This window comes from Sturnira hondurensis, unplaced genomic scaffold (assembly GCF_014824575.4).
Source record: "Sturnira hondurensis isolate 20B ecotype Veracruz unplaced genomic scaffold, ASM1482457v3 Scaffold0022908, whole genome shotgun sequence".
In the NCBI taxonomy this organism is placed as follows: Eukaryota; Metazoa; Chordata; class Mammalia; order Chiroptera; family Phyllostomidae; genus Sturnira; species Sturnira hondurensis.
The window spans coordinates 5662096-5686691 of NW_028095539.1; the positions used below are offsets into that span (position 1 = coordinate 5662096).

General features: G+C 59.6%; 1 protein-coding gene across 2 annotated transcripts in view; it reads left to right on the forward strand.

The window, feature by feature from the left end:
* Positions 1 to 6769: 6769 nt before the first annotated feature.
* Positions 6770 to 24596, forward strand: part of NCS1 (neuronal calcium sensor 1) — a 48389-nt gene continuing 30562 nt past the window's right edge. The window contains exons 1-2 of one of the 2 annotated variants that reach the window (XM_037036655.1): positions 6770 to 6803; positions 13144 to 13212. In XM_037036655.1, coding sequence (XP_036892550.1) covers positions 13149 to 13212 — 64 coding nt within the window. In that variant the 5' untranslated portion in view covers positions 6770 to 6803; positions 13144 to 13148. Of the gene's footprint in view, positions 6804 to 12966; positions 13213 to 24596 lie in introns of those variants that run through there. The other variant, XM_037036656.1, reaches the window with a different exon arrangement.

Below are 24596 nucleotides of genomic sequence, written 5' to 3' on the forward strand. Positions count from 1 at the left end.
CGTGAGTGCCCTCCTGCCCCTTCTCTGGCTGTGCCGCCCCCTCTCCAAGCCCGCCACACCACTGCTCTGGTTCCACACTGTGGATGAGCACGCTCCTCCAGAACCTCACGTGCATGGGAGCATGCGCCGTGCCCTGTGTGGCCTCTCGCACACGGCATACTGTTTCTCTGGTGTGTGTGTCCGGAGTGCTGGCTGCAAAGCTGCAGATACTGGGATCTAGAGCAGCCTGGGAGACACCCCTCGTCAGCCAGCTGATCCGTGTCGGGGCCTAGGAGAGAATCTGGGTGGCCTGACTCCGACCTGGTTGGTTGGGTCAGGAGCCTGGCCTGGTGCCCAGCACAGCAAGGGCTGTTGGTTACCGTGCCTGCCTGGGGAATGTCTGACCCTCAGCTCGCCCTCACCAAGGTTCGGGACGAAAGGGGCCGGGTCCCAGTCAGTGGCAGGCTTCCCCCAGCCTGTGCCTGGCCGGAGGTGCCACGTCACCAAGGGCGTGTGTCCGGCCCCACTGCAGCATGAGAGACCCTGAGGCAGCTCAGGAAGGGGACCCTCTAATCCAGTGCGCCTCACACCTGAGCAGGCACAGGACAGAGGGCCCTCAGGGCCCAGAGTTCGTGGTGCAGGAAGTCTCCCGTGGGGCCCGAGGATGCTTTGCTAAAGAGCTCCCAGGTGATGCCGGCCCACCTGGGCTAGGACCACACTTTGAGGACCAATCATGTGACCTGGCTTCTTTTTGGAAGGAAGACTGTGTACCACCTTCCTTTTGGCTCCTGGCAGGGTGCAGTGGTGATGGATTGGGGAGGAAGTGGAGGCAGGGCTTTGGGGGGGTACCTGCCTGAACTGCCCCCCTCGATCAACGCCGGCTCCCTCCTCCACGCAGCTGGGCTAGAGCTTCCCCAGTCACAGACGCAGCCATGCAGGCTCACCACGTGAAATCACAGCCACGGAGCCGCCTCCCTGCGAATTTGACCACAGCTCGCTCACCTTTGGTTTCTTGAACGAAACAGCAGGGCTGGCAGAGTCGGGAGCGGAGGTCTGACCCAGATATGCCTCCTTGAGGGCAGCCAGTCGCTTCCAGCCCTCCCAGTGCCCACGTGGGCTCTCTCACCGGGGCAGCAGCCTCTGGGTGCCCCGCCCTTGGCTAGAAACCTGTCAGGTCAGCAGGTTGGCAGCTGCACGTGCCCTCAGGCCACCCCACCGGACAGCGAGGCTGGGGCAGCAGAGATGACAGGGCCAAGACTGGCTGCTTTGAGGACTCTGTGGGCCGGGGTCAGCCCCCGCTCTGCTCCCTGCAGAGCCTCGGGCCGCAGGGGCGTTCCTAAGCATTCTCGGGAGCCCCTCGGCCTGGCCTCCCCCCACGAGAAGAGAAGCTGCCTCAGCACTTTGGGGGCCGGGGCTCGCCCAGGAGCCCGGCTGCCCGCCACTGGCTCACGCCCTCAGTGACAAGCGATGCCGGCCTTCATCCCAGTGTGGGAGCCACTCGAGAAAACGTCTGTGGAGATGGAGCTTGAGGCTCCTGCTCAGCAGTGTTCTAGCTCCTGTGCCCAGAACAGCGCCCTCACTTGGAGCCAGGGCCACGCATCACGGTAGGGGGGTGGGGGAGGCCGAATGCACTGGGGTCTCCAGAGCTGCCAGCAGGGCTGGGCCTGGCTCACACCCACGGTGGGGGAACAATATCGGGGTGTACTGTGGGGCACAGCCTCGGGGAAGAATGGAGCATTGCCCCGACTGACTTCCTCTCCTCCTCCCCTCTCACCCTTTCCATTTTAACTGGCCCCTTCCCGTCAGCACTAAAGTGTATTTAGGTTTTTCCCATTAAAAGACCCAAATCTGGCCCTGGCTGGTGTAGCTCAGTGGATTGCGCACAGGCCTGCGAACCAGACGATTGCAGTTCGATTCCCAGTCAGGGCACATGCCCGGGTTGCAGGCTGGTTCCCTGCAGGCCAACTCCCAGCAGGGGACGCAGGAAAGGCAACCATACATTGATGTTTCTCTCCCTCTCTCCTTCCCCTCTAAAGATAAATAAATAAAAAATTAAAAAAAAATAAACAAAATAAAAGACCCAAATCTCAGTAAGGTCATAAGCAGCAGCCTTCCTGTGACTGACAGGCCACACCTCTGAGGTCGGCCTTTTCACCTCCCTGTGCCACACTCACTGCAGTCTGGTTTCCGCTGGCCAGTCCCCTGCCACCTCTCGGTTAGTCTCTGCTGTGACTTCAGCAGCTTGCGACACAGTGGGACTCTTCTGTCAGTGCTTACCCCGGGCTCCCCCGACGTGGTGCCCTCCTCCATCACAGCCAGAGTGGACTTCCAGTAGTTTTCCTTCCTGCATCCCAACCGTGTCCTGTGCTTCCAGGGGACCATTTCCCTCTCCCCACTGCCGCTTCCCAGCCCAGCCCCTGCAACCTGAATGACAACACATCACACCACCCCACCTCCCAGCCAGCGGCCCAGGCTTCAGTCTTGCCTCACTCCCAGCCTTTAGCCATGCTTAAGTGAAGTGACCTTTTTTAAGTGCCTGCCTGCTGTGTCAAGCACAGAGACACAAAATTGGGCGAGGAGAATGAATGTAAGATCAGTATACAGAAGTCAACCTATTTGGATACACTTGCAATAAACAATCCAAAAATGAAATTAAAACAGTTCCATTTACAATAGCACCAAATTCTTAGGAATCGATGTAAGGAGAAAAAGTGCAAAACTTACACTCTGAAAACTAAAACATTGAAAAGAGGCTAAATAAATGGAAAGTCATCCCATGTTTTCAGATTGGAAGACTGTGTTGTTAAGTTCACACTACTCCCAGAACAGAGCTGCAAATTCCGTGCCACCCCCCCCCCAGAGCTTGGCTGGCCTCTGCAGAGAGTCACTAGCTAGTCCTCAAATTCATATGCAAATGCAGGGGGTCCAGAATAGCGAAAACAGTCTTGAAAAAGAGCAAAACTATGGACTCACACTTCATTTCAGAACTTCCTGCAAAGATGCAGTAGTCCGGAGTGTGGCGCTGGCGTAAGTGTGGACGGACATGTCAGTGAACAGAATGGACAGTCCAGAAATAAACCCATCTGCATGCTCAGCTGGTTTTCAGCAAGGACGCCACAACACATCGATGGGGAAAGAATCCCCTTTGTCCCCAACCAGTGGTTCTGGGACGACCGGACATCCACAAGCAAGAAGTAAGTTTGCAGCCCTGCCTCCCACTGGGCACCAAAGCGACTGCAAGGGGGCTCATGCACCTAAAACTGCAAAACTCTTAGAAGAAAACAGGTAAGTCGTCATGTGTTAGTTGTCATGCCTTGTGTGAGGCAGTGGTTTCTTAGACATGACAAAGCAAAGCACAAGCCACAAAAGACACAATAAATTGGATTCGATCAAAACGAAAAGACCCGTGCTTTAAAGGACATCATCAAGCCAGTGAAAAGACATCCCAGATGTTGGCAGACCAGGGGTGCGATAAGTAAGGTTCTCACTTCCAGGGTGTGTGAAGGAGTCTCACAACTCAGTAAAAAGCCCATGTTTAAAACGGGCAAAGGGTCTGAACAGGCATTTCATGGAGCATCATGATTTCAAGGTTGCTGGTACAATGTTGTTACATGTATCAGAGTTGCACTCCTTTCTGAGGCCGGTTGGCCTTCCGTTGTGTGGATGGGCCACGTTTGGTTTACCCATCAGCCATTCACGGACTCTTGGGTTGCTTCTACCTTTCGACTGTTGTGAGCGGTGCAGCCACAAAGTGCGTGTGCAGAGACTTGTTCAAGTCTCTGCTGTCAGTTCTTTTGTGTGTATTCACGGGATGGTAAGATTGCCTTGTGTTTAAGTTTTTGAAGAACTGCGCCCCCTACTGTTTCCCATAACAGCTGCATCGTTTTACATTTCTGCCAGCGTGCACAAGGGTTCCAATTTCTCTACAAGTGTTTTTACCAACAAGTTATTTTGTTAATTTTTTTTTTGCTTTTTTTTTTTACTGTAGCCATCCTATGGCTCTGTATTGGTATCTACTGATCTTGATTTGCATGTCTCTGATGATTAGTGATCTTGAGCATCTTTTGTGTGCTTATTGGCTGCTTGTGTTTCTTCTTTGGAGAAATACCTATTTAAGTCCTTGACTGGTTTTTATTTTTCGTTTTGTTTTCATTATGGTAAAATATATAGGACAGAAAGCTGACCATCTGGGCCATTCTAAGCGGACAGCTTGGCAGTGTCCAGCGGGTGTGCCACCGCCGCCACCATCCGCCCCCAGAGCTCTCCTATCTGCAGGACTGAGACCCCGTCCCCATGGACACCAACTCCCTCTGCTCCCCACCCCCAGCCCTGGGCACCCACCGCTCTCCTTTCTGTGTCCGTGAATTTGACCAATCTAGATGCCTCCCGTAAGGGGAGCGTCACAGTGTCTGTCTGTCTTTTTGTGACCAGCCTGTTTCACGTAGCATCGTGTCCTCAGCGTTCCCATTGCTAATTGGGTTTTTCCGTTGGTGAGCTGTAGTTCTTTACATATTCTGCATATCACTCCCTTACCAGACGCACGGTATAAATACTCTCTCCTGCTCTGTGGGTTGCCTTTTCACTCTCGATAGTGTCCTTTGACGCGCAAACGTTTTTAATTTTGATGAAACCCAATTCATTTTTTCTCTTGTCGCCTATGCTTGTTGGTGTCATAGCCAAGAAATCACCATCAAATCCAATGTTGATAAGCTTTTTCTCTGTTTGTTTTTTTTTTTGTAAGCATTTGAGCTTCTAGATTAGATCTTTGATCCGTTTTGAGTTGATTGTTCTCTATAGTGTGAGGTAAGGGTAACTTCCCTCTTTTGCACATAGATATCCGGTTTTCTTAGCACGATTGGTTGATAAAACTGTCCTTCCCCACGAAATGGTCTCGGCACCTGAATAGGTTTTTACAAAGAAGATACACAGACGGCCGCAAGCACACGCAAAGACCATGCTCAACACCATTCGGGAAGTCAGGTGGTGGGACTGCACCAGCCTGGCACACTGATGATCGTGGGACAAGGGAGTGAGGTGGGGGAGATGGCCATGCCTCTCCGGCTTCCATCCAGTCTTCTCTATCCTCCTGGACCTCAGGTTTCTCAGCCTTGTGGTTTGGGTGAGGCTGACCCCGCACTCTTAGCTCTTGGCTTGAGCCTTGATTGGCTTGAGCTGATCAGCATATCTTTGTCTCCCTACGTCCCTACATTGATTGGTTCAAGAATAAACATATGACACCTTCAGGCTCTCGAGGCCAGTGAGACATGGTCTTGGAGTCTTGGTCGGCAAGGTGGGAGTGGGGAGGAAGTGGGTCGTTTTTAGCAAGATGTGAACACCAAGTGGGAAGCCCTGAGCTGCTGCTTGCAGCCAGGTTGGACAGCCTTCCCGAGAATGGCCCCAATGCCGAGGAAGCAGAGTTAGAAACAGAGAGAGGAAATCCAGGTCCTCTCACAGTCTGCGCACCTGGATCAAGCCTTGCCTGAAAGCAGACTGCCAGACTCTTGGGTTACATTACCCAACAAGTTCCCCTTCTCACTTTAGCCAGCTTGGGTCAGGTTTCCTGCTACTATACAATGTGTCAGCGGATAAACCCTCAGGCAGAAGAGAAGCACGAGGCATCAGGGATTCCAGAGGGGCCTTTCCAGTCTCCCTGGAGGGTCCCCGAAGGCTCCCCAGAAGATGAGAAGAGGGTAGGTAGCAATGGAGGTCGAAGAGCAGTCACAGGTCAGGGGAATGATCTAACGCAGTGTTCTTCCTGAGACTGCTAATGACATCATTCATCATCAGTGTCCCAAGGGGAGGCATCCATGTGTGATTTCAGCAACCTGTTGAGAGGGGGTGCTGTGACCCCCCCAACACTGGGAGCATGAGAGGGACCACACTGGCAGTGTCCCCGGTGAGCTCGTCCTTCCACCTTGCTCCGCAGGTGAGTGTCCAAGGTGAGGCCCCAGGCAACCGGCCTGCCCGAGGCCACACAGCAGGCGCCGGACCTGGCTCAGTGTGCTGGGCCCTCTCCACCCAGCGCTATGGGGCTTGGTTGGAAGTAACCAATCTCCCAGGGCTGAGCTTGGGGTAACATTGACTTCGTTGCTTTTGCGAAAGAGCTCACTCTCCCCACCTAGAACTCACACAGGGGCCCCTGTGCCCACCCTCCTTATGGGTGGGCCCAACCGTGGCTCCTTCCCTTTTGCCATCCAGGCCTCATGAAACCCATCAGTAGGGGGCCCATTGGTTTTCAGCCACATTTCACCTTCACGTGAGTCTCTCCAGGTGCCTATGAACCGCTCTCAATAGGAGCACCCCACGCTCCTGAGCCTGCCCGTGACTTGGGATTATTAACCAGGCCGTGTTTAGCCCTCCCAAGGCGCCTGCTGGGAAACGGGCCACTGAGGCGGCAAAGGGCCTCCCTGGCTCACCGTCTGCACTGGCCCCCACAGGCGTCTGGGCTAAGAGCCGGCTTCGCCCTCCGAGACAGGCTGGTGAGGACCGGCCCTCAGGTCACCCCCAAGCCCCTTCCCGTTGAGAAGGAGACAAAAGCCACAGCTCCCTGTCCCTCGAGTATGTTCTTTTCCCCAGGCCCTGCTGAGGGGCCCCCAAGTGGCACCCAGGGGCTGCCAGGGCCCTGCAGTCAGCTTGGCGTTGGCAGGCTTCTTTCAAGTGGAGTCTGGGGACGGTCACGAGGGGCAGGAGAGCTGGGTGGGCAGGAGGGTGAGAGAGGCCAACGTTCAGGGACCCTCTAGGCCACTCCTACCCTTTCTGCCTCCAGCCTGGGGAGCTGCCATGGGCTGGGGGCCTCGTGGGCCTGGGGCTGGGGCTGGGGCCGCTCCCTTCCCTGCCACAGCCTGTGTTTCACTGCAAGTCAGTGGGCTCGGAGCCCAGGCCGGGGCCTGGCCAGGGTTGGACTGAGCGTGTAGCTGACCTCTAGAAGATGGGTGGCCTTCGTGTCCCTCAAGAAGAGGGGTTTAGGGGGTGGACAGTCCCGCCTACCCACCATCGGCGTTCTCCAAGCTTCCACTCCGAGTTGGGCCCCGGGCAGGTGCCAGGGGCGAGACACAGGCAGCCCTGCCCACACGGGGCCCTGGGTTGGCCCAGAGAGGACTGACGTGGGGGGTGGGAGAGCAGGGCCAGGCCTGCAGGGGAGCCGGGAGCTGCCCCTGGGTCTGCCCAGCGCGTCTGTACCTGGACTCTGGCTCTGGCCTCCCCAGGAAGGCGGGGGGCTGGGCCTGGCTAGGAAACTGTGGCCAGCCTGCCCGTGGGCTGCAGCAGGCCCCGTGTGGGGCAGCTCCCGAGCACCTGGTGTGGGTGGGCTGGCCACAGGGCTTGGTCCCCAGAAGAGCTGCCCTCTTCCCTGCTCCTGCTCTGAGCGCAGCTCAGCTGGACCCCCGGGGGTGCACCACACACCCAGCAGCAGCCAGTGGACACAGCATCCTCCCTTCACAGGAAACCCCGTCGGTCCGCCCCCCCTGCTCCCCCGCCCCCCCCCCCCCCCCCGCCGTGATCTCCACAGCACTGGCTCCCAGTTCTGAGGCCTCCGGAGCCCTGTGGTCACGGGTATTTGGGGTGTCTCTTTAGTCCCCTCCCTGAAGGGGGACTTCTGAAGCTATGTGTCCTGACCCTCGTTGGCCAGGGCTGGTTGGACCAGGGCAAACATCCCACTCCTGAGGGCCAATCAGATGCTCTCCCAGAACTGGGCTGGGGCTCACCTGGTGGGCAGGTGAACTGGCGGGGATGGAAGACCTTGGCTGGGTTGGGGGCACCGGGGAGCCGCCTACAGAAACAAACAGCCTCAGAGAGACCGGGTCCTGGGTACTTACTCAATTTTGTCCCCACCCCCACCATTCATTCCCCATTGTTCTGGAAAAAGCACCACTGCCCTGGCTGGTGCAGCTCAGTGGACTGAGCATCAGCCTGCAAACCAAAGGGTTGCCGGTTCGATTCCCAGTCAGAACACATGCCTGGGTTGCAGGCCAGGTCCCCAGTTGGGGGTACACGAGAGGCAACCCCACACTAATGTTTCTCTCCCTCTCTTTCCCTCTCTTTAAATAAATAAATACAATCCTTAAGAGCCCTCTGAGGGAGACTCCTCCTCCTGCAGCGGGCTCTTCCTTAGAGGAACTGCCTGGCAAGCCACGCGCCCAGCCCGCCAGCACCATCCCAGGCCCCAGTGTGGCCCATCGGGCAGTCCGGCAGGGTGGGTTTTGGGCAGAGGGCTGCAGAGGAGGGGGACTGTGGTGCAAGGTCCTGCAGCCTGAAGACAGGGCTCTTTTTGTCTCGGTGGTAGAGCCCACGTCCTGGAAATTGCCAGGTCAGGACCCTCCGGCGGCTCCAGGTGCCCACGAGCACGCTCCACACACGCTGTGGAGTCTGCTGCAGGCAGCCCAGGGACAGAGGGAGCCTGGCCTCTCCCGGGGCGCCCCCGCCCTGGTGCTGGCACGAGGCTTGTCTCCTGCCCTTCTGGCGAGGCCCCCTTTTGCTTCAGCTGGCGCAGGGGCAAGCAAGGATTTCCTGGCCCTCCCTTAGACCCAGGAAAGAACCCTTAGTGGGGTTGGACGTGACAGGCAAGCTTTAAAGAGAAGAGCCGTTCCCCTTTGCCCTCAGGGGACACTGAGCTCAGCTCGCCTTGTCCCCAGCCGGGACAGAGGCATGTGGCCGGCAGCCCACTCCTCACCTTAGACCCCACGACAGCTTCACTGAGGAAGGTGAGGTTCAAAGGCAGCATGCCTCCCCCAAAGCTCACGGGGCAGTGAGGGACAGCGGGGACCAGAGCCCTGCTGCTCATGGTGGTCCAGCAGCATGGTGGCTACGGGCCCAGGAGCAAGAGATCCTTTCGATTCCAGGGCGCTGGAGAGAACCGAGGACGGATGACTGATTCCCAGCCCAGATGGGCTTTGCACCTGTTTCTCACTCATAAATCCACTCACTCAGCTGCTCCATGTATTGACCACACCTTCTTCGCTGGGGGAGCCCATTTCAAGGCCCGTAAATAGTCCCGCGAGGCAGTGGGCTCCCCAGCACGCAGAGGTTCTGACTTACAAATGAGGAAACTGAGGCTCAGAGGCCACACATGTGACCCCAGGTCCCACAGCCAGGACTCGTGCTTCTGCTGGCGCTCACACTCCGGGTTTAGTTTAGGGCTCTTTACACCAGGGGTCCCCAGACTGTGGTCCCCAGACCAGTACTGGTCTGGGCCTATTAGGAACCAGGTCACACAGGAAGTGAGCTCGAATGTAATGAACTTGAATCTACGCATCTCCCACACATCGATATTTCTCTCTCCCCTCTAAAAATAAATTTCAAAAAATTGTTTAAAAACCGACAATGAAAATACGTAGTGACGTACACAGATTCGCCCCGCCCCCAGCCCTCACACAGTTGGGATGATTCTGCAGGTCTCGGAAAGCTGTCTGAGCCCCACGCGCGGTGGGCAGACCTGCGCCGTGTGAGTGGGTTCCCAGCGTGCCAGAGTTTCGTCCTGTCATCCAGGACGCCGTGGCACAGAAGACTCGCCCCTCGTTTTGGACGTGGAGGTCGATTCCACGTTTTCATCGTTGTTTTAAACGGTGCTGGAGTCGCATCGCCGAGCCTTGCCATTCGTCCAGGTCTCCGATGGTTGTGGGCTTAGGGTGGCTTCCTAGACCTGGAATTGCTGAGTCAGGGAATATGGCCATTTGTTGCCAACCTGGCCCTCAGAAAGGCTGTCCCAACAGCACCCGCCCGGCCGCCTGGAGGCCTCGCTTTTTCACTCCTTTACCAATACTGGGTGTTACCGTTAACTCTGATTCCCGCCCCCCCGCCCCCCGCCCCGGTTCATTTGGGCTTCCCTGACTTGTAAGGGACGTCCCTCCTGCGGACGGGCGGCTGGCATTTGCTGTTGTGTTACCTGTTCAGGTTCTCTCCCCAGCCTTCGACGGAGGGCTCGTCTTCTCTTAGGGCCTGAGAAATGTCTTCACAGGTCAAGGATGGCAACTCTGCCACGTGCTTGTGCAAAGCATTTCTATCTTATAAACCTTCCCCGCGAGAAGATGGGAGGTGATGTGCCGAAAGCCACATGATACATGAGGGCAGCACCCAGACTGAGCTTTGTGCTCCATGGGGGGGGGTCAGTGGGGTGCCTGCTGCTCTCCCACCCCCCCCACTGGGCCAGCACCCTCCCCACCTCACCTCTAACTGCTGACTCTACCCTGGACATGCCCCTGTTCCCTATGTGACCTAAGGGAGCCTGTCTGAGGAAGTCCTTAAATCACACAAAATCCTGCAGAACCCTGGGAGCAGGTGCTCCGTAGGTAGATGCGAACGCTGGGCCGCGAGCTCACTTCAGGGATCCAGGAAGGCTCCACGGAGGTGCGGTTTAAAAGGAGACTTAAAACTTGTCCAAGACAGTGCTGTCCATCGGAAGTACCACTCGAGCCGCATGTGTCGCTTGAAGTTTTCAGTGGGCACTTAAAAATATTAAAGGAAAAAAAGATTAAGAGAAACGAGTGGAATATGTTTTAATAATATAGTCCATCTATATCAAAACCCGTCAGTGTAATATATAATCATATTTTTAAAAGAGATTTTATTTATTTATTTCTAGAGAGAGGGAAGGGAGGGAGAAAGAGAGGGAGAGAAATATCAATGTGTGGCTGCCTTCCGCACGCCCCGACTGGGGACCTGACCCGCAACCCAGGCACACGACTCGACCAGGAATCGAACTGGGGACCCCCCTGGCTCTCAGGCCAGCACTCAACCCACTGAGCCACACCAGCCAGGGCATAATCATATCTTTAAAAAATATGAATGAGCTACATTTTATTCTCTCTGTTGTGTACAATGCTTCGGAGTCCGGTGTGCATTTTATGCTGACAGCCCACGGGTCTCACGTTTTGTGGCCATGTGTGTGCGGGTGTGGAGATTTCCTGCAGGGCCTGGCAGGTCTGGCTGTTGCCCAGAGGGGCCGGGAGGGGAGGCGGGAGAGAAGGCGGCCCGAGGGAGCCTTCCACAGACCCCCTCTTCTTCGGGGCCTGCTTCAAACAGCCCCTTCTCAGGGAGCCTCTCCTGCCCGCCCTTCCCCCTCCTCCCCGGCCTTACTTTCATGTTCTCACCTCTGACATTCTATACCGACTCATGCATTTTGTTTACTGTTATGTCGCCCTCCCCTGGATAAGCTGTAACCCCCATGTCAGCCTCCAGGAACCTCCCTGACTCCCTCCAACAGGTGTCCCTGTGCCTGGTCCCCCAGTGCCCTCTCCGCTCCCCGTGTGGAGTTTGTCACCAGTGTGAGGCAGGCCGAGGGGGAGGGGGAGGTTTGTGAACTGCCCAAGGATGAGGACCACCTTGGTCATGGCAGTGCCTGGCACCTGGGCAGGGGGCGGGGCACGCTCAGGAGCGCCTGGGTTTCTGTAGGTCTCTAATGCTTCCACTGTCGTCCTGACGGGTCCCCACGCACACTCCAGGCCTCCCAGGCAGGATGCACAGGCTGGCCTGGCCAACTCGGAGCCCCTCACCGTGGGTCCCCCACTGGTGTCCATTCTGAGCCAGTGGCCCCGCAATTGGGAAACCTGTTCCCAAATGGAAGCAGGGTCCCTCCAGCTGGGACCCAGCGCCAGTTCTTGGGGCCGGTGCCCTCTCCGCCCCAACTTCTCCCCTAGAATCAGTGCTGGCTGGACAGTAGGTGCTCCCTCACCAGCGGGCCCCTGGGGGGGGCAGAGCTAGAAGGGAGGCTGCGTGGGGGTGCGAGTGGTGTTTGGGGGCCCAGAACCAACCACTCTCGGCACAGCTCCTCTGTGCTCCCTGAACCCCGAGGTCTGAACTGGAGAGAGAGACCCTGTCTGCACCTTACCACAGTCCACCCTCTCAAGCCCCCACCCCCCCCACCGTCCTGCCTTCCTTCCTTCCTCATTCTCATGAGGTCTGTAGAGTGGCCACCTCAAGTCCGGTGCCGTGTGGGTGCTGGAGACACAACTGCGAACCAGGCGAGCACCCTGAACGTGGGGGCTGCTGTTCTAGAGGAGGGGCCACAGAAGCACAGGAACAACACTGCTAAGTCTGCGGCGGCTGCCAGGGATACAACGAAGCTGGGAGTGGGGTAGGCAGAGTCCCAAAGCACAGATTGTGGCCAGGGGTGGCTGGGCAGGCTCCTCCCCTCGCCCGACCTCCCCTAACCCCCAGCCTCGGAGCATCCAGGTGGGGCCGGGCCTCAACTCCTGCCCAATGCCTGCTGCCTGGTGCACACGCCACGGGGAGGCCAGAGAAGCAGAGAAGGCAGGTCTGACCCTGGCACCTCCCATCTGAAATTCCAGAGGCCCAGCTCCTTGGGGAGGGGTAGGCCCTCCCCCTGGCCCTCCCCCTCCTCTCTGGCCTCAGATCCCGCCTGCCCTGCCCCTGCAGGGAAAAGTCTCCCTCTGGGCTCAGGCCTCCTTCCCTCCACCAGGTTTCTGGGCCTGGGTCACTTTCCCAACCACCCACCTCCCTCCTCCGAAACTTGGAGGTCACCTTCCCTCAGGCCGTGGTAGGTGTCCCCACCATAATCTGTGACATCCTGAATAGCAGTGACTGCCCCCCCCCACCCCCGTTCGCCTGTCCTGTTCACTGCTGTGTCCCCGGCGCCCCACTAATCCGTGTCGAATGAATGAATTTCGCCCGACAGACACTTGGTTTCATTCAGGTCAGATCTTCAGGGCCGGTCCCGCTCCTTGGTGCGTGTGTGTGTGTGGGGGTGCCCTCTGGAGCGCCCCAGACCGATCCAAGGCGGGTGGAGGGATGACCTCCGCTTCGGCCCTGGGACGCGATGAGGCAAGGGGGAGCCCCTCGGCCGCCTCGGCTCTGTGCTCACGGGGCCGAGGTTCCGCAGGCGCAGTCCTGGTGGGGCGGGTGCGGGGCGGGAGGTGGCGCCGGGCGATGAGTGGCGGCTACGGGTCCACCCCTGGCGCGCTGGTGCGGGCGGGAGGCGGGAGGCGGGGAGCGCAGGGGCGGCGGCGCAGAGAGCGCAGCAGCGAGCATGTGCCGCGGAGCCCAGTAACCAGGGACGACCCGGCAACAACGCGGCCGCGCCGGCGCCCAGCCCAGCGCAGCTCGCGCCGCGGCGCTCAGAGAGGGCGGCGGCTGACCGCTGGGCCTGCCCAGCGGCTGCCCCGCGTCCCGGGCCCCGCGCCGCGCTCAGGGCGGCCCAGGCGCCGCCAGCCGCNAGGATGGGGAAATCCAACAGCAAGTTGAAGCCCGAAGTTGTGGAGGAGCTGACCAGGAAGACCTACTGTGAGTGCGCGCCCGGGACCCCCGCCCCGCCCCTCCCCCCAGCCCCGTCTCCCCCAGACCCTCCGTCCCTGCTCTGGACCGCTCTCCGCGCCGCTGCGCCGCGGCCCTCCCTCGGTCGTTCCCTGCCCTGCCTTTGCCCCGGCCCCTCGGAAGCCCCGGGCTGCGGCCCCAGCCGCACACCTGGCCCTTTTGTTCTAGGGCATCCAGCGCCCCACGCCCGGCCGTGTGTCGCCCGTCAGGGTGCGCGGGGCCACCCCCTGGCCGAGAGGGAAGGCCCTCACCCACCCGCAGCCCCCTCTCCGCAGCGGTGGGCAAGGGCAAGGGCAGGGGCGTGCGCGGGCCGGGGCGGTGGTCCCGGCAGGGGGCGCCCAGTGGCGAGGCGGTTCCGGCTGCGGGGAGCCGACTGGCACAAGCGTGGCGAGGCGGGTGATTCATGCATCACGATGCCACTGCTGCCGCCGCCGCCGCCGCCGCCGCTGCTGCTGCGGGGTTGGCCTGTCGCCCCCTCCCAGGCCCTGATCCTGTGTGTTGGGCGGTGGTGGCGGCGGCGGCGCGGCTTGTCAGAGACTCGTGGCAGCGGGGGCGGCTTAGGGTCCGCGGCGCCGTGTTGTATTTGCAGGCTGACTTCTTTGGCTCCGACATCAGTCTCCTCCCTTCTATCTCCATATGCCAAACTGGGAAATGGGTTTACGGTGGGTGACCTGGCTGGCCTCATCATTTAACCTTCTGGGGGTCGTCCCCAAGAGGAGGGTCTGTCAGCATCAGCCTTCTCTGGATCTGCCCCAGTGTGTCTCCCCTCGTCCCGACTCCACAGCCCCCTCGCACCTCCAGCCTCTCCACACCATGCTTCTCTCTTCCCTGCAGCCTCTTGGGAGATGCTCTGGCTGGCTGGGGTTGAAGGCACGGACCCACCCGTTTTCCTTTTGAGGGATGGGACGGAGGACAGCCCATCCTCTGATAGGGCCTCTGCCTGTATGTCTGACTTTAAGGGGGCCGTGGCCCTCGCCTTGGGCTGGAATTCGGAGCCCAGGCCCTCGGCATCCTCCCTGGGTCAGCCGACGGACTGCCAACCCCACGAGATGATGGAGGCTTGGGAGGCAGGTTCCACTGGTGCATTGCACAACCCCTGCTCCCTGCCTGCTCTATGCACACACACTCCCCAGGTCTTCCGGGCACAGTGGCAGGTCTGTCCGAGCCCAGGCTTCCGCTCTGTGCCCCTCGCCTCTGTGTGCTTGGAGTGAAGGGGGCTTCCCTGAGTGGGCGCTGGGCTGCTGAGAGCCCTTCCCCCGTGGAATTCTGCAGCAAGGAGCTCGTAACCCTGGGAGCTGCTCCTCAAGTGGGGAGGCTCTGAGCCAGGGCCAGGGGCTCCTTCCTTGCTGCTCTTATCCTCTATCCAAGGGTGGGGTGGGGGGCTTCCCAGCTTGCCTGCTGTTCTATGAGGTTTTCTGGGTCTTCCTCCGGGCTCTGTCCAGATGTGGCCCATAGCTGTCAGCAGGCAGGCTGCAGGGGTACTTCCCAGGCTCCTGTGCCCAAGCAGGCAGAGGGCGTGGTGGGCTTCGCCGGGAGATGTGGGCTTGGGTTGCACGGGGCGGGGGGCGGGGGCCTCCATCATGGTGGAGCAGGCGAGCCACCTATGAGCAGGAGGAAACCAGGTTTTCTGCTTACTGGGCACAGCACATGCCGAGCTCTGGGTGGTTAGCACATCAGCAGCCCTGATGTGCTAACAGCCCTGGGCAAGGGGAGCGCTGTTTCTGTCACCTTCTACAGATGGGGACACCAAGGCTCATGCAGGTAAACAGCCTGCCCGGATGCCCCAGCCAGTCACTAGGTGGTGTCAGGACTTGAACGCAGGTCTGTCTGTCTCCAAAGTTATGTCTCAGAGCTCACGCTGAGAAGTAAGGGGGGCTTTTCTTCTGTGCGTCCCTTTTCGGTTTCTGCTCTGAGCCACTGCGGTGGCTTCTGGCTGGGAAGGGGCCTTGGCAGGCATTTGGTCCACCCCCCTCTCTCCAGACAGATCGGTCCATTCTGGGAGAAGTCGAGTCCACAAGACCCTGTGAGGAGCCAGTCTGGTGGTGCTGGGCCGGGGCTATTTTTAAAGGTCTTTGGAGACGTGGAACAGTTTCTATCAGGGAGCAAGTTAGCCGGGTTCTTTTCTAGCGCCCTTATTAGGGGTGATGTGGTGGGGACTTCTCTGCCGCCTGTGTGTCCCTTGCTGATGTCAGCTCCCTCAGTGTGGGCCCTGGCTGTATGGCTGTGTTGGCACTGGCCAGGTCCACAGGTAGCTGTTCAATGAGAAGTCCCAGCCGAAAGAGCAGAGGCAGCGTCCAGCTTGTTCTAAGGCCCCAGGTGGGCTTCCTGCTGGTGGGGAGTGGAGCCCCCTGCTCCTTGTTCAGGGGACTGTGTGTGAATGGAGGGGGGTCAGGAGAGGAGCGTGCAAGGAGTCCGCATGTCAGAGTCCCCCTGAGGGCTTGCTCCGTGCCGGGGTGCCTGGGTCAGGTGGCGCTCCCAGACTTCTGATTCTGCAGGTTTGGTCTGCACCCAGAAATTTGGGTCCCTGACAGGGGTTTGTCCTGTATCTCTTGGTTCCTAGGAGCCACAGGGGAAGACCCACAACTGGTTCAGGGGTCCTGGAGGATGGAAGCGTCCCCTGGTATCCAGGGCTCACGTGGGGCCCCATGTGGCTGGCTGCCGAGCAGCTGGAGGGCATCTCCTGACTCAGTCCTGGCCGCTGTCCTCGTCCCTGGTGGTGGACCTCCTGCCCCCCAGGGAAGTGCCCTCCCACTGGTCCGTGTGTGAGCCAGCAGGGGACGCTCTAAAAGCCCCGGCTGTGGGGCCCTTGCTAGACACTCCTGGATCCCGCTTGGCCGCAGCCCTCTGCCTCTTGGGCTTCGAGCTGCCTGGGAGGTTTTTTCCTCTGCAGATAAGATGCTGTAAGTCGTCCGTGCCTTGCACCCCAGTCCTGCCCCTTCCCGGCATGGTCACGTCCAGGAGCAGCAGGAGGTTCCAGAGAGGTGGGGTCCCCGCCCAGCTGGGACTCAGAGCAGCAGCCAGTGTGGCTCAAAAGCACCTTCTCTGGGGGTCGGGCCCACTTCCTCCCAACTCGTAGGCGAGACCTTCGTGCCTGGCCTGTGGGAAAGGCTGGCCCTTCACTTAACCGAGCCGTGGTTTCCTCGTCGGCAGAACAGGCAAGCTCCTGGTGCCGGACCCCGAGGGGAAGTGAGGGTCAACAGGATACAGCCAGCCTCAGAAGTGGCAGAGGGTTGGGAGCCACCCAAATGCGTGACACTCCCTTGTCAAGGGTGCGAGGAGACAAGTTAGTGATCGTTACTGACATTGTCGTGTTGACGACACAATTCAGCTTCATCTGAACTGGTCCGAGGTGTGTCTTGTGGACGAGGTTCATCTGTCCACGGGGCGCCGACCCTGGTCCCGGCCTCTGTGTCTGGCGTCCGCGTAAAGCGGGGCTCTTCGGGTTGCCCGAATCTCAGCGGGGTCTCCTTGTTCTTTCTGCCGCGGTTCCCCTCTTCCCCGGCTCTTGTTCATTTTTAGGCTGCCCTGACCTGCCTTTCATTGAATGCCCGCTCTGTGTGTTGGGCATGGGGATGGAGACCCGCAGAGAGAGATGTGATCCTGCCCTTGGGTGGACAGCAGCCGGGTAGACTGGAAAACTGGGCCAAGCGGTGGGGGCGGTTCATACCATTTGCTGCTGTCCCAGCTGCATCTGGTTCAAGGCTTCTGGGCCCCAGGCAGCCTCCCCAAGAGACATAAACCCCCACCCACCCTCTCTTCCTCATCCTTCCCCCACGGTGCTCATGGTACTCCTTAGGGTCCCTCTGTCCAGGCCCCAAGGAGGTCAGCTCCTCCTCGTTGCTCTTGGATGGCCCAGGCTCTGCCTTGACCTTGCTTGCCAACCTTGAGTCTCTTTGGCCTTTTTCCCGATACCCAGAACGGTGTCTGGCACAACCAGCCTGTACAGGCGACAAGCATTGTCCTTAGTCGGCAGCTAAGGCCTCTGCACCCCCCAGTGGAGAAGGGGACCCCTGCTGGGGGCGGGAGTCAGGTTGAGAGTGGCTGGGTGTCACTGGCTGAACTCCAGGGTCTCTCGGGCTTTGTGAAGGGTACCCTGAAGGTCCCTCCCTCAGGATAAGGAATATTCTCTGGTCACCGTTCCCTCCCCCCAACCCTGCTCCACCAGAGGGGGCGAGACAGCGCCTTGGCTGGAGGCTGAGCCTGGCACCCATCTTGGGACAAACGGTGGCGTTGGGGTGTGGAAGGCCCCAGAGCCGGGCGTTTTTCAAGGTCTGGCCTACTTTCTTCCAGCCTGTTGGAGAGGCCGTGTGAGTCAGGGGTAAGGCGCCCAGGAGGGGCAAGGCCCGGAGGGGGAGGGGCCGCTTCTGCGGCCCTGCCTGTCCTATGCGCGTGGGGTAAGGCGCGGAAGCCTGCTTCCTGTCTGCAGGAGGCTAAGCAGAGCAGCAGCAGGAGAGATCGAGGCTAGACTCTAACACCAAGCTGGGCGAGAAACATCGAGTCTGTTTTCAGGACAGGACTCAACATCCTGGAATGGGGCTGGGTCCCACTCGGGCTCTGTGACTCTGGGCAGGTCACTCACCCTCTCTGAGCCTGGTTTAGCTCCTCTGCAATACCTGGTCATGTGGCTTGGGGATCCAAATGGGGGAGTGCTGTGAGGTCCAGGACTTGGGGCAGAAAGGGTGGCCCCAAAGGTGGGGAGGACTCGAGGCACGTGAAGGGTTTAGCATAGTGCCTGGTTCTGAGGGGACCCTTTAACCTCTCCTGGTGGCAGCTGGCTTTCAGATGCAAGTCCTCTGTCCCCCAGAGCAGAACCGGCCGAGTGAGTCTATGTCCTGACCCCTGTTGAGAGAAGCGCAGGAGACCAGAGAGGGGCAGGGATTGATTGTCCCCTTTATTATCACCAGGGTCACAAAGCCAACTCACCCTGTCCTGGCTTCTTCTGCCTCCTCCAGCTAGCTCCATGTTAAACTTGACCTGGCTCCTTCTGCGCCCACCGCAACCCCAGAGAGTTCTGGCACCTTGCATCTCACAGTGCCAGGTCAAAGCACTTTCTCCTGGCCGTGACCTTGGGGTTGGACCCAGCTTCCTCTGCTCCCAAGGCCAGGCCCAAGCCCTTGTGGGGGAGGTTGTGGGCAGTGGGAGATGCAGGGGCCCTGTCACCCCCCTCCAAGGGTCCCGTAGGAAGGGATTTGGACATTTTCGAGATGGGGGACATGGACAGAGGAGGTCTCTGCTGGATTGGGGTTTGGAGGTCGTTTTTGCCTATCGTCCAGAAAATGGATTGGCAGAGGGGGTCATAATCAAGGCCTGGGGATTAGGGTGTCGGTGGGGATGGGGCCAAGGACAGATTCTGGATGTGTTCAGGAGGAAGATGAAACAGGACTGGATATACAGGTTCCATTTTCTCGGATGCTCGGGATTATATGCTTTTTATTTTCTAGCTTATTGCAACCTGACCATTGTGAGTGTCTGCCTGCGCCATTAACCACTCTTGTAAAAGTGATTTTTAAATGGTGCGGCATAGGAATGCAGCATTTCATTGAATCCCCTGCCGTCGCGTAGTAGTGTTGCTTCTATAATGGAAACCCTGTTGGGGCCAGCATCTTTGCACGTATCTCTTCTTAAAGATAAGTTCCCCAAGGGGAAATCACCAGGGGAAGACTGGGGGCACCTTAACATTGCTTCTGATGGAAACATTGTTACATGGCGCTGCAGGAAGTCTGTTCCCAGTCGTATTGTCCGAGAAAGTGGACGAGCAGAGCGCCTAGTTCCCTGCCTTCTTGCCAGCACTGGGTATTGCTGTTTCCCCGCATCCTTGCCAGCTTTATGGGAAGGACAGAGTGGCTCGCTGTGTCAACGTTCATTTCCTTGATCACTGCTACATAGAATCCTAGAATCTTTGGGCTGGAGGAGACCGGGGCTCACGTGGTCCAACGCCCGTGTTTCACAAGTGGATAGACCGGGTACCAGAGAAGTGAAATCTCTCTCCCAAGTCACAGGGCAAATGTGGGGCAAGAACAGATTTAGGGCCTCCTCTCGGGGCGCCCCTACTGTGCTTTTGGGGTCCAGGTGGGGATGTCTTGCTTTCTTTGTTGAAGTTTCTTGTGCTGTGGTTCATCTTGTCCTAAATATCTCTTGCTCTCAGATTAAAAAAATAAATAAAAACAGATTGTCCCCTTTATTATCACTGCAGGCTGAAACGCTCTGCGCATCCCTGGTGAGGTCTCTTTACCAGGGTAGAGACGCACAAATGGATGTGACCAGTGCCCAGGTACCTTGATATTGGGGTCAGGTTCCCCGCCAGGGGCAGGACAGCGGTGCTGAGGGCTTGAAGGCCAGCTTGTGGTTTCCCGGCTGTGTGACTCTGGGGAGGCCCCCTCCTCACCCCCGAGCTCTGGGTGGCTCACGTGTCAGGTGGGGACAGACGACAGTGCTTTTCCCGTGGGTGGACACAGGGACCGACATGTCATCAGTGCCAAGGGGCTGCCTGGCCTTCAGAGTCAGGAGACACTGGTCCGTGGCCTTGGGTGGCCCCAGGGTGAGCTGTCACAGGTCCTCGGCTGCATTGGCAGTGACTGGCTACTGCAGACAGCCCCTGTGCCTGGCCTGGCCGGTTGACGGCTGCACTGGTCCACATCGCCCCCGGCTCATGTGGTCAGGAAGGAGGGCCCGCTCTGCAGTGCTGGGTTTTAGGACCCCGCGCACCTGCGGGGTCCGAGGATGGAGACACACCTGCCTGGGCTTCCCTCCCAGAATGACGTGTGGCCCAGATAGCGACTTTAGGGTCACGGGTGCCCCCGGGGCTCAGGGCTCAGTTCCCCTTCTCCTACAGTGCTCAGGTTGCCAGACAGTGAGACTTGCGTGGGGAAGCTGCACCTGGGCCCCCAGACGGAGGGTGCTTGGGCTCAGGCGTCTGGTGGCTGTCTCGGCCTCCGGAACAGGTCGCAGTCTCGTCACGCATTGGTTTTCTCATCTGCGAGCTGGGGGTGATGATACCTCCTCAGCGGGGCTGCCGTGTGTGAAGTGAGGCTCCAAGTTGGGTGGCTCCTGCCGGCTGCTCCCCTAGCTCATCTGTGGTGGTGGGGAATCTGTCACCTACAAGGCCTCAGTGCCAGAGGCTGTTGCTGTGGGGAGAGTCTGCCATTAAGACTCACCTGATTCAGGCCCAGTTCACATACATCCCATCCCCCCCTGTTCCCAGGAGCCCTGTGGGGTGCCCATTTTACAGATGAGGACACTGAGGTTCAGAAGGGCCAGAGCTGGCCCAAGGGCACATAGCTGGAGAGCGTCGCAGCTGGAGTTTGCCCCTGGGTGGTGGTGAGAGGCCCCTCGTGTGTGGGGGGCGCTGAGAAGCCACTGTGGAGGTGTGTGGGTGAGTGTGAGGGAGTGTGGGTGCCTGGTGTGGGTGGGCGCCCGTGGGCGTGCTCCGAGGGGGAGGGACGGGGTCGTGGCATGTGTCAGGAGTGGATGAGCTGGCACGTCTGTGCCTGCGCGTGAGCACCACGTGTGCAGCTCTGTGTGAATGTAGACGTGTGTTGGGGGTGGGCGCTCGAGTGGGAGGCACAGACGGGCCACAACGCCGATCGCTCCGGGACCTGCCTGCTCGGGGATCCAACGACGTGGCTGCCATTTCCGCCCTGGCCACCGTGGCCCTAGGGCAGGGGCGACATAGCGTGGGGAACAGTGGCAGTCATGACGACTCCCATTTGCCAGGCAGGTCCGTGGTGCCAGGTGTGCCAAGTGCAGGTTCCCCCTCTGTCTTACCACAAACCTGGGAGGAGGGGGGACATGCCCGTTTCATTGAGGAAGAAAAGGGGGCCCAGGCAGGTTCAGGGACATGCCTTGGCCTCCCAGCCAGGGGACAAGGTAGGGCTCAAGCCCAGATTTCCATCTAGATGTGGCCTGCCTATCACATGCCCACCTCCCACGTGAGCCTTGAAACCATCTCTGTGGGCCTTGGAACCTTAGAGCTGCCACAGAGGGTAGTGAGTGCCCCGTCACAGGAGGCATTCAAGCAGCTGCTGGAACGGCAGACACTGGCCTGGCACCCTGGGTTCCTGGCAGGCTGTGAGGTTGGACAGTGGGTGGATCCTTCCAGCCGTGAACATGCAGCCCCTCGGGTCCCAAGTGCTCCGATCCCTGTAGGGTTTCGGGGCAGCCTTGGCTTGGCTTCCTCCGGGGAGGAGGCCGAGCTGAGGCCTTCTGGGAAGGTGGCAGAAGCATGGCAAGAAGTAGGAGCATGCAGTGGGCAGCTGCCCGGTACTCAGACCTCTGCGGCTTCTCCGCCTCTGCCCATGCAGGCAGAGCCTTGGGTGCTGACCACGTGCCAGCACGGTGTTGACCCCACCAAATCCTCCCAACCTGTGAGCCCGTCAGAAAGTGTTGGCGCCCTTCCCGCTCCTGGGGAGCCTGCAGGCTGGGTCTTGGAGGCCGAGGAGAGCGACAGCCCCTGGTTGTCCTGGCCCATCCTGCTCTGCTCACGCCTGGCGAGGCCCCGTGCCTTCGGGGTGTCAGTGTCCTCACAGATGCACAGTGGGGTTCAGGCGCACAGTGACAGATGGGACCTCAGGATCTGGAGGTCTGGCAGCAGTGCCCGGCTCGGCACTCACGCAGGGCAGGCCAGGGCACAGCCTGGGAAGGCTTTGGGCTTTCCCGGGTGCGCGGCCACGCGCTGCTCCATTGTGCTCCTTGGCTGACTGGGGCGGGAACCCACCCGTGGGTGCCCCTGACCTGCAATCTGATGGGCAAGGGAGCTGCCAGGGGGTCAGGGTTTGGGGGCCTGGCCCTAGCCTGCCATGCTGGGGGCCTTTGGCTGCCCCCCTCTGGGCCTCCGTTCCCCACCCGCCCTGCCCTGTCCCACCCTCTGTGAGATGGGTGGTCGGCTCTTCTCAGCTGCAGGGACCCTGGAGGTGCCATCCGGGCAGAGGTGCTCCCTGCCGAGTGAGCCCCGGCTGGGGGTGTCCAGGAAGGGATGTGGGGCCGCTGCTGGCTGTGGCCTTCCGGTCTCACAAGGTGGCCCCAGGACGCTGGCAGGGCGTCCAGGCCACCAGCTTGGATTCCCTGGCCAGGGAGAAGGGGGAGGGCCGGAGGAATGTGGTTTTGAGGAATGTTTAACCCAGGGCAGAAATAGCTTTTCCACTTTTATTTCAGGCTTGACTTTTCAGCTAGGGAACGGCCTCCAAGTCTCTCCCCCCAGCCTTCTCCGTTTTCCCCACTGCTCTGGCCTTTTGGGGACAGAAAGTGGCCTCTTTTTTCTTTTTAAACCAGGGAGCTGCTGTGGGAACCAGAGGGGCCCTGGATTTGGAGACAGACTGAGCTGGGTTCAAGTGCACCCATCTCCATGTCCCAGCCTTCGACCATTGCCTACTCTGAGCCTGTGCAGCTTCACGGTGGCTTGTCAGATAGGCGTGCAGTGCCAGGGCTCCTGCTGGGGACCGGCCGGGCCTGGGTTCGAGTCTCTGCCCCTCTCGTCAGCTCTGGGGTCTCAGCCAAGCCCTTTGCCTGGGCTTCCTCACTTCATCTGTCAAACGGGCTGAGATGACCCTCCCGCCTCCCAGGACTGGGGACGGTGTGAGCGTGAGAACACTGACCAAAGGGCTGGGCACACCCTGGGCTGGAGCCCCAACTCTGAGTCCTGGTGGCCTCCCCCCTCCAAGGGGGTGATGTCTCCAGTGGACTTGCTGCCAGGGCAAGTGAAGGTCCATGGCCTGGGCGACGCCCCCATTTGCCTTGTCCCTCCCCCCCACCAAGCGCAGGACCCACCCTCACCCACACTCAGCTTGTGCCAACACCCAACGGCTCCTTCCACGGGAGGTGACAGTGACCTTCCCCATCTGCTGGCAAGGACACCTTTAACTCGCCCCCTTCCCACCTGCCTATAGCACCGTGAGGAGGGGCTGCATCTCATCGCCTGGTTCTCTGCCGTATCCCAGTTCCTAGAACGGAGGTCGGTGCAGTTGGTTGGAACAAGTGAAAGATCAGATACATAAACGAACAAGCTGACGAGGAAATGCACTGCCTTCTCATCCATCTTGGGTCCCTCCTCTCTGTCTCCTGCCTCCTGGGCTGGGGGAGGGAGGGTTTGCTGTGTCCAGGGCCCCTGAGAAGTCAGGTGCTGGGGGGCTGGCCCTCAGCAGGGCTGGCCGAGCAAGGACCCCAGACCCCTGTTGCCTTCTGAGAATGGGGAGACCAGGAGGGGTTCCAGCTGCAGGCCAGCCAGCCAGCCAGCCTGGCCCCTCCTCCCAGGCCCCTCCTGTTCCTGCCTCTTTGTAGGAACCGAAAGATTCTTGTTCAAAGGCGGGAGATGCGGCTATTTTTGGCGCTGTGGGGGAAAGGCGAATGCCTCCCTTCTGCTCGCAAATATGCATTGCACGAGCCGGGCAGACAAGGAGCTCAGTGGGGCTCCGGGCCCGTGCCCCTCGCCCGTGGTCCTGCCTCCCTCCGTCAGTTGCCCACACGGCCACGTTGGGTGGTTATTGTCCCCAGCCCACCTGAGGTGAGGCCCTTGCTGGGCCTGAGCAGAACACGATCTTAATTAAAACCACACGCAGCCGTCCGCCACCGCAAAGGAGAGGAGCGAGCCTGCTGCCCCGCTCCCTGCCCGCTGCGCAGCCGGGGGCGGCCCTGCGAAGTGCTCCGGGTGTAGCTGGGGGCAGGAGGACTAGCCGGGGCCCTCAGCCACCCTGCTCTCCCTGATTTGGGAAGCATTTGTGGAACACCTGTCCTGTGCCTGGCCCGGCAGGCACCAGGATACAGGGTGGATGAGACGGCTGGGTCTGTGGTCCTTTCGGCATTCACAGTGTGGCTGGGGCCAGGTGTTGGGCCAGGATGGGCATCCAGACCGCGGGCATTGCACGGTGCCGTGCGAGTCCACCTGGTCTGGGCGCATCTGCGAGCTCCTGCGTCCAGTGCATGGTTGTCCCCTGTGGTCCCCGGGCTCAGTGCAGGGCCTGGCCCACTGAGAGCACTCAGCTATCGTTGGATAGAGGAAAGGGTGAAAAATCCAGTTTGCCCCTTCTAACCATCCTGTAAGGGAGGGGTTGTTACTACCCTACCCCCATTTTCCAGGTGAGGAAACTGAAGCTCAGAGAGTTCATACAGTTTCCTAAGGTCACACAGGGGCTAAGGAATGACTCCATTCGGAAAAAGCCCCATCCCCTTGGGCCGGTGCCTCCCACCCCCCACAGGGTTCGGTCTCCGCAGCTCTCAGGAAAATGTTCGTGGACTTGGGCCTAACGGGGTCTGTCTGAGGGGCTCTCCGCCTGGAGTCCTGAACAAGTCCCTCACACCAGGCCTCCCCCAGTGTCCCGAAGGAAGCAGAAATTTGGTTCACTTCCTCCAGGACCCACTGCCAA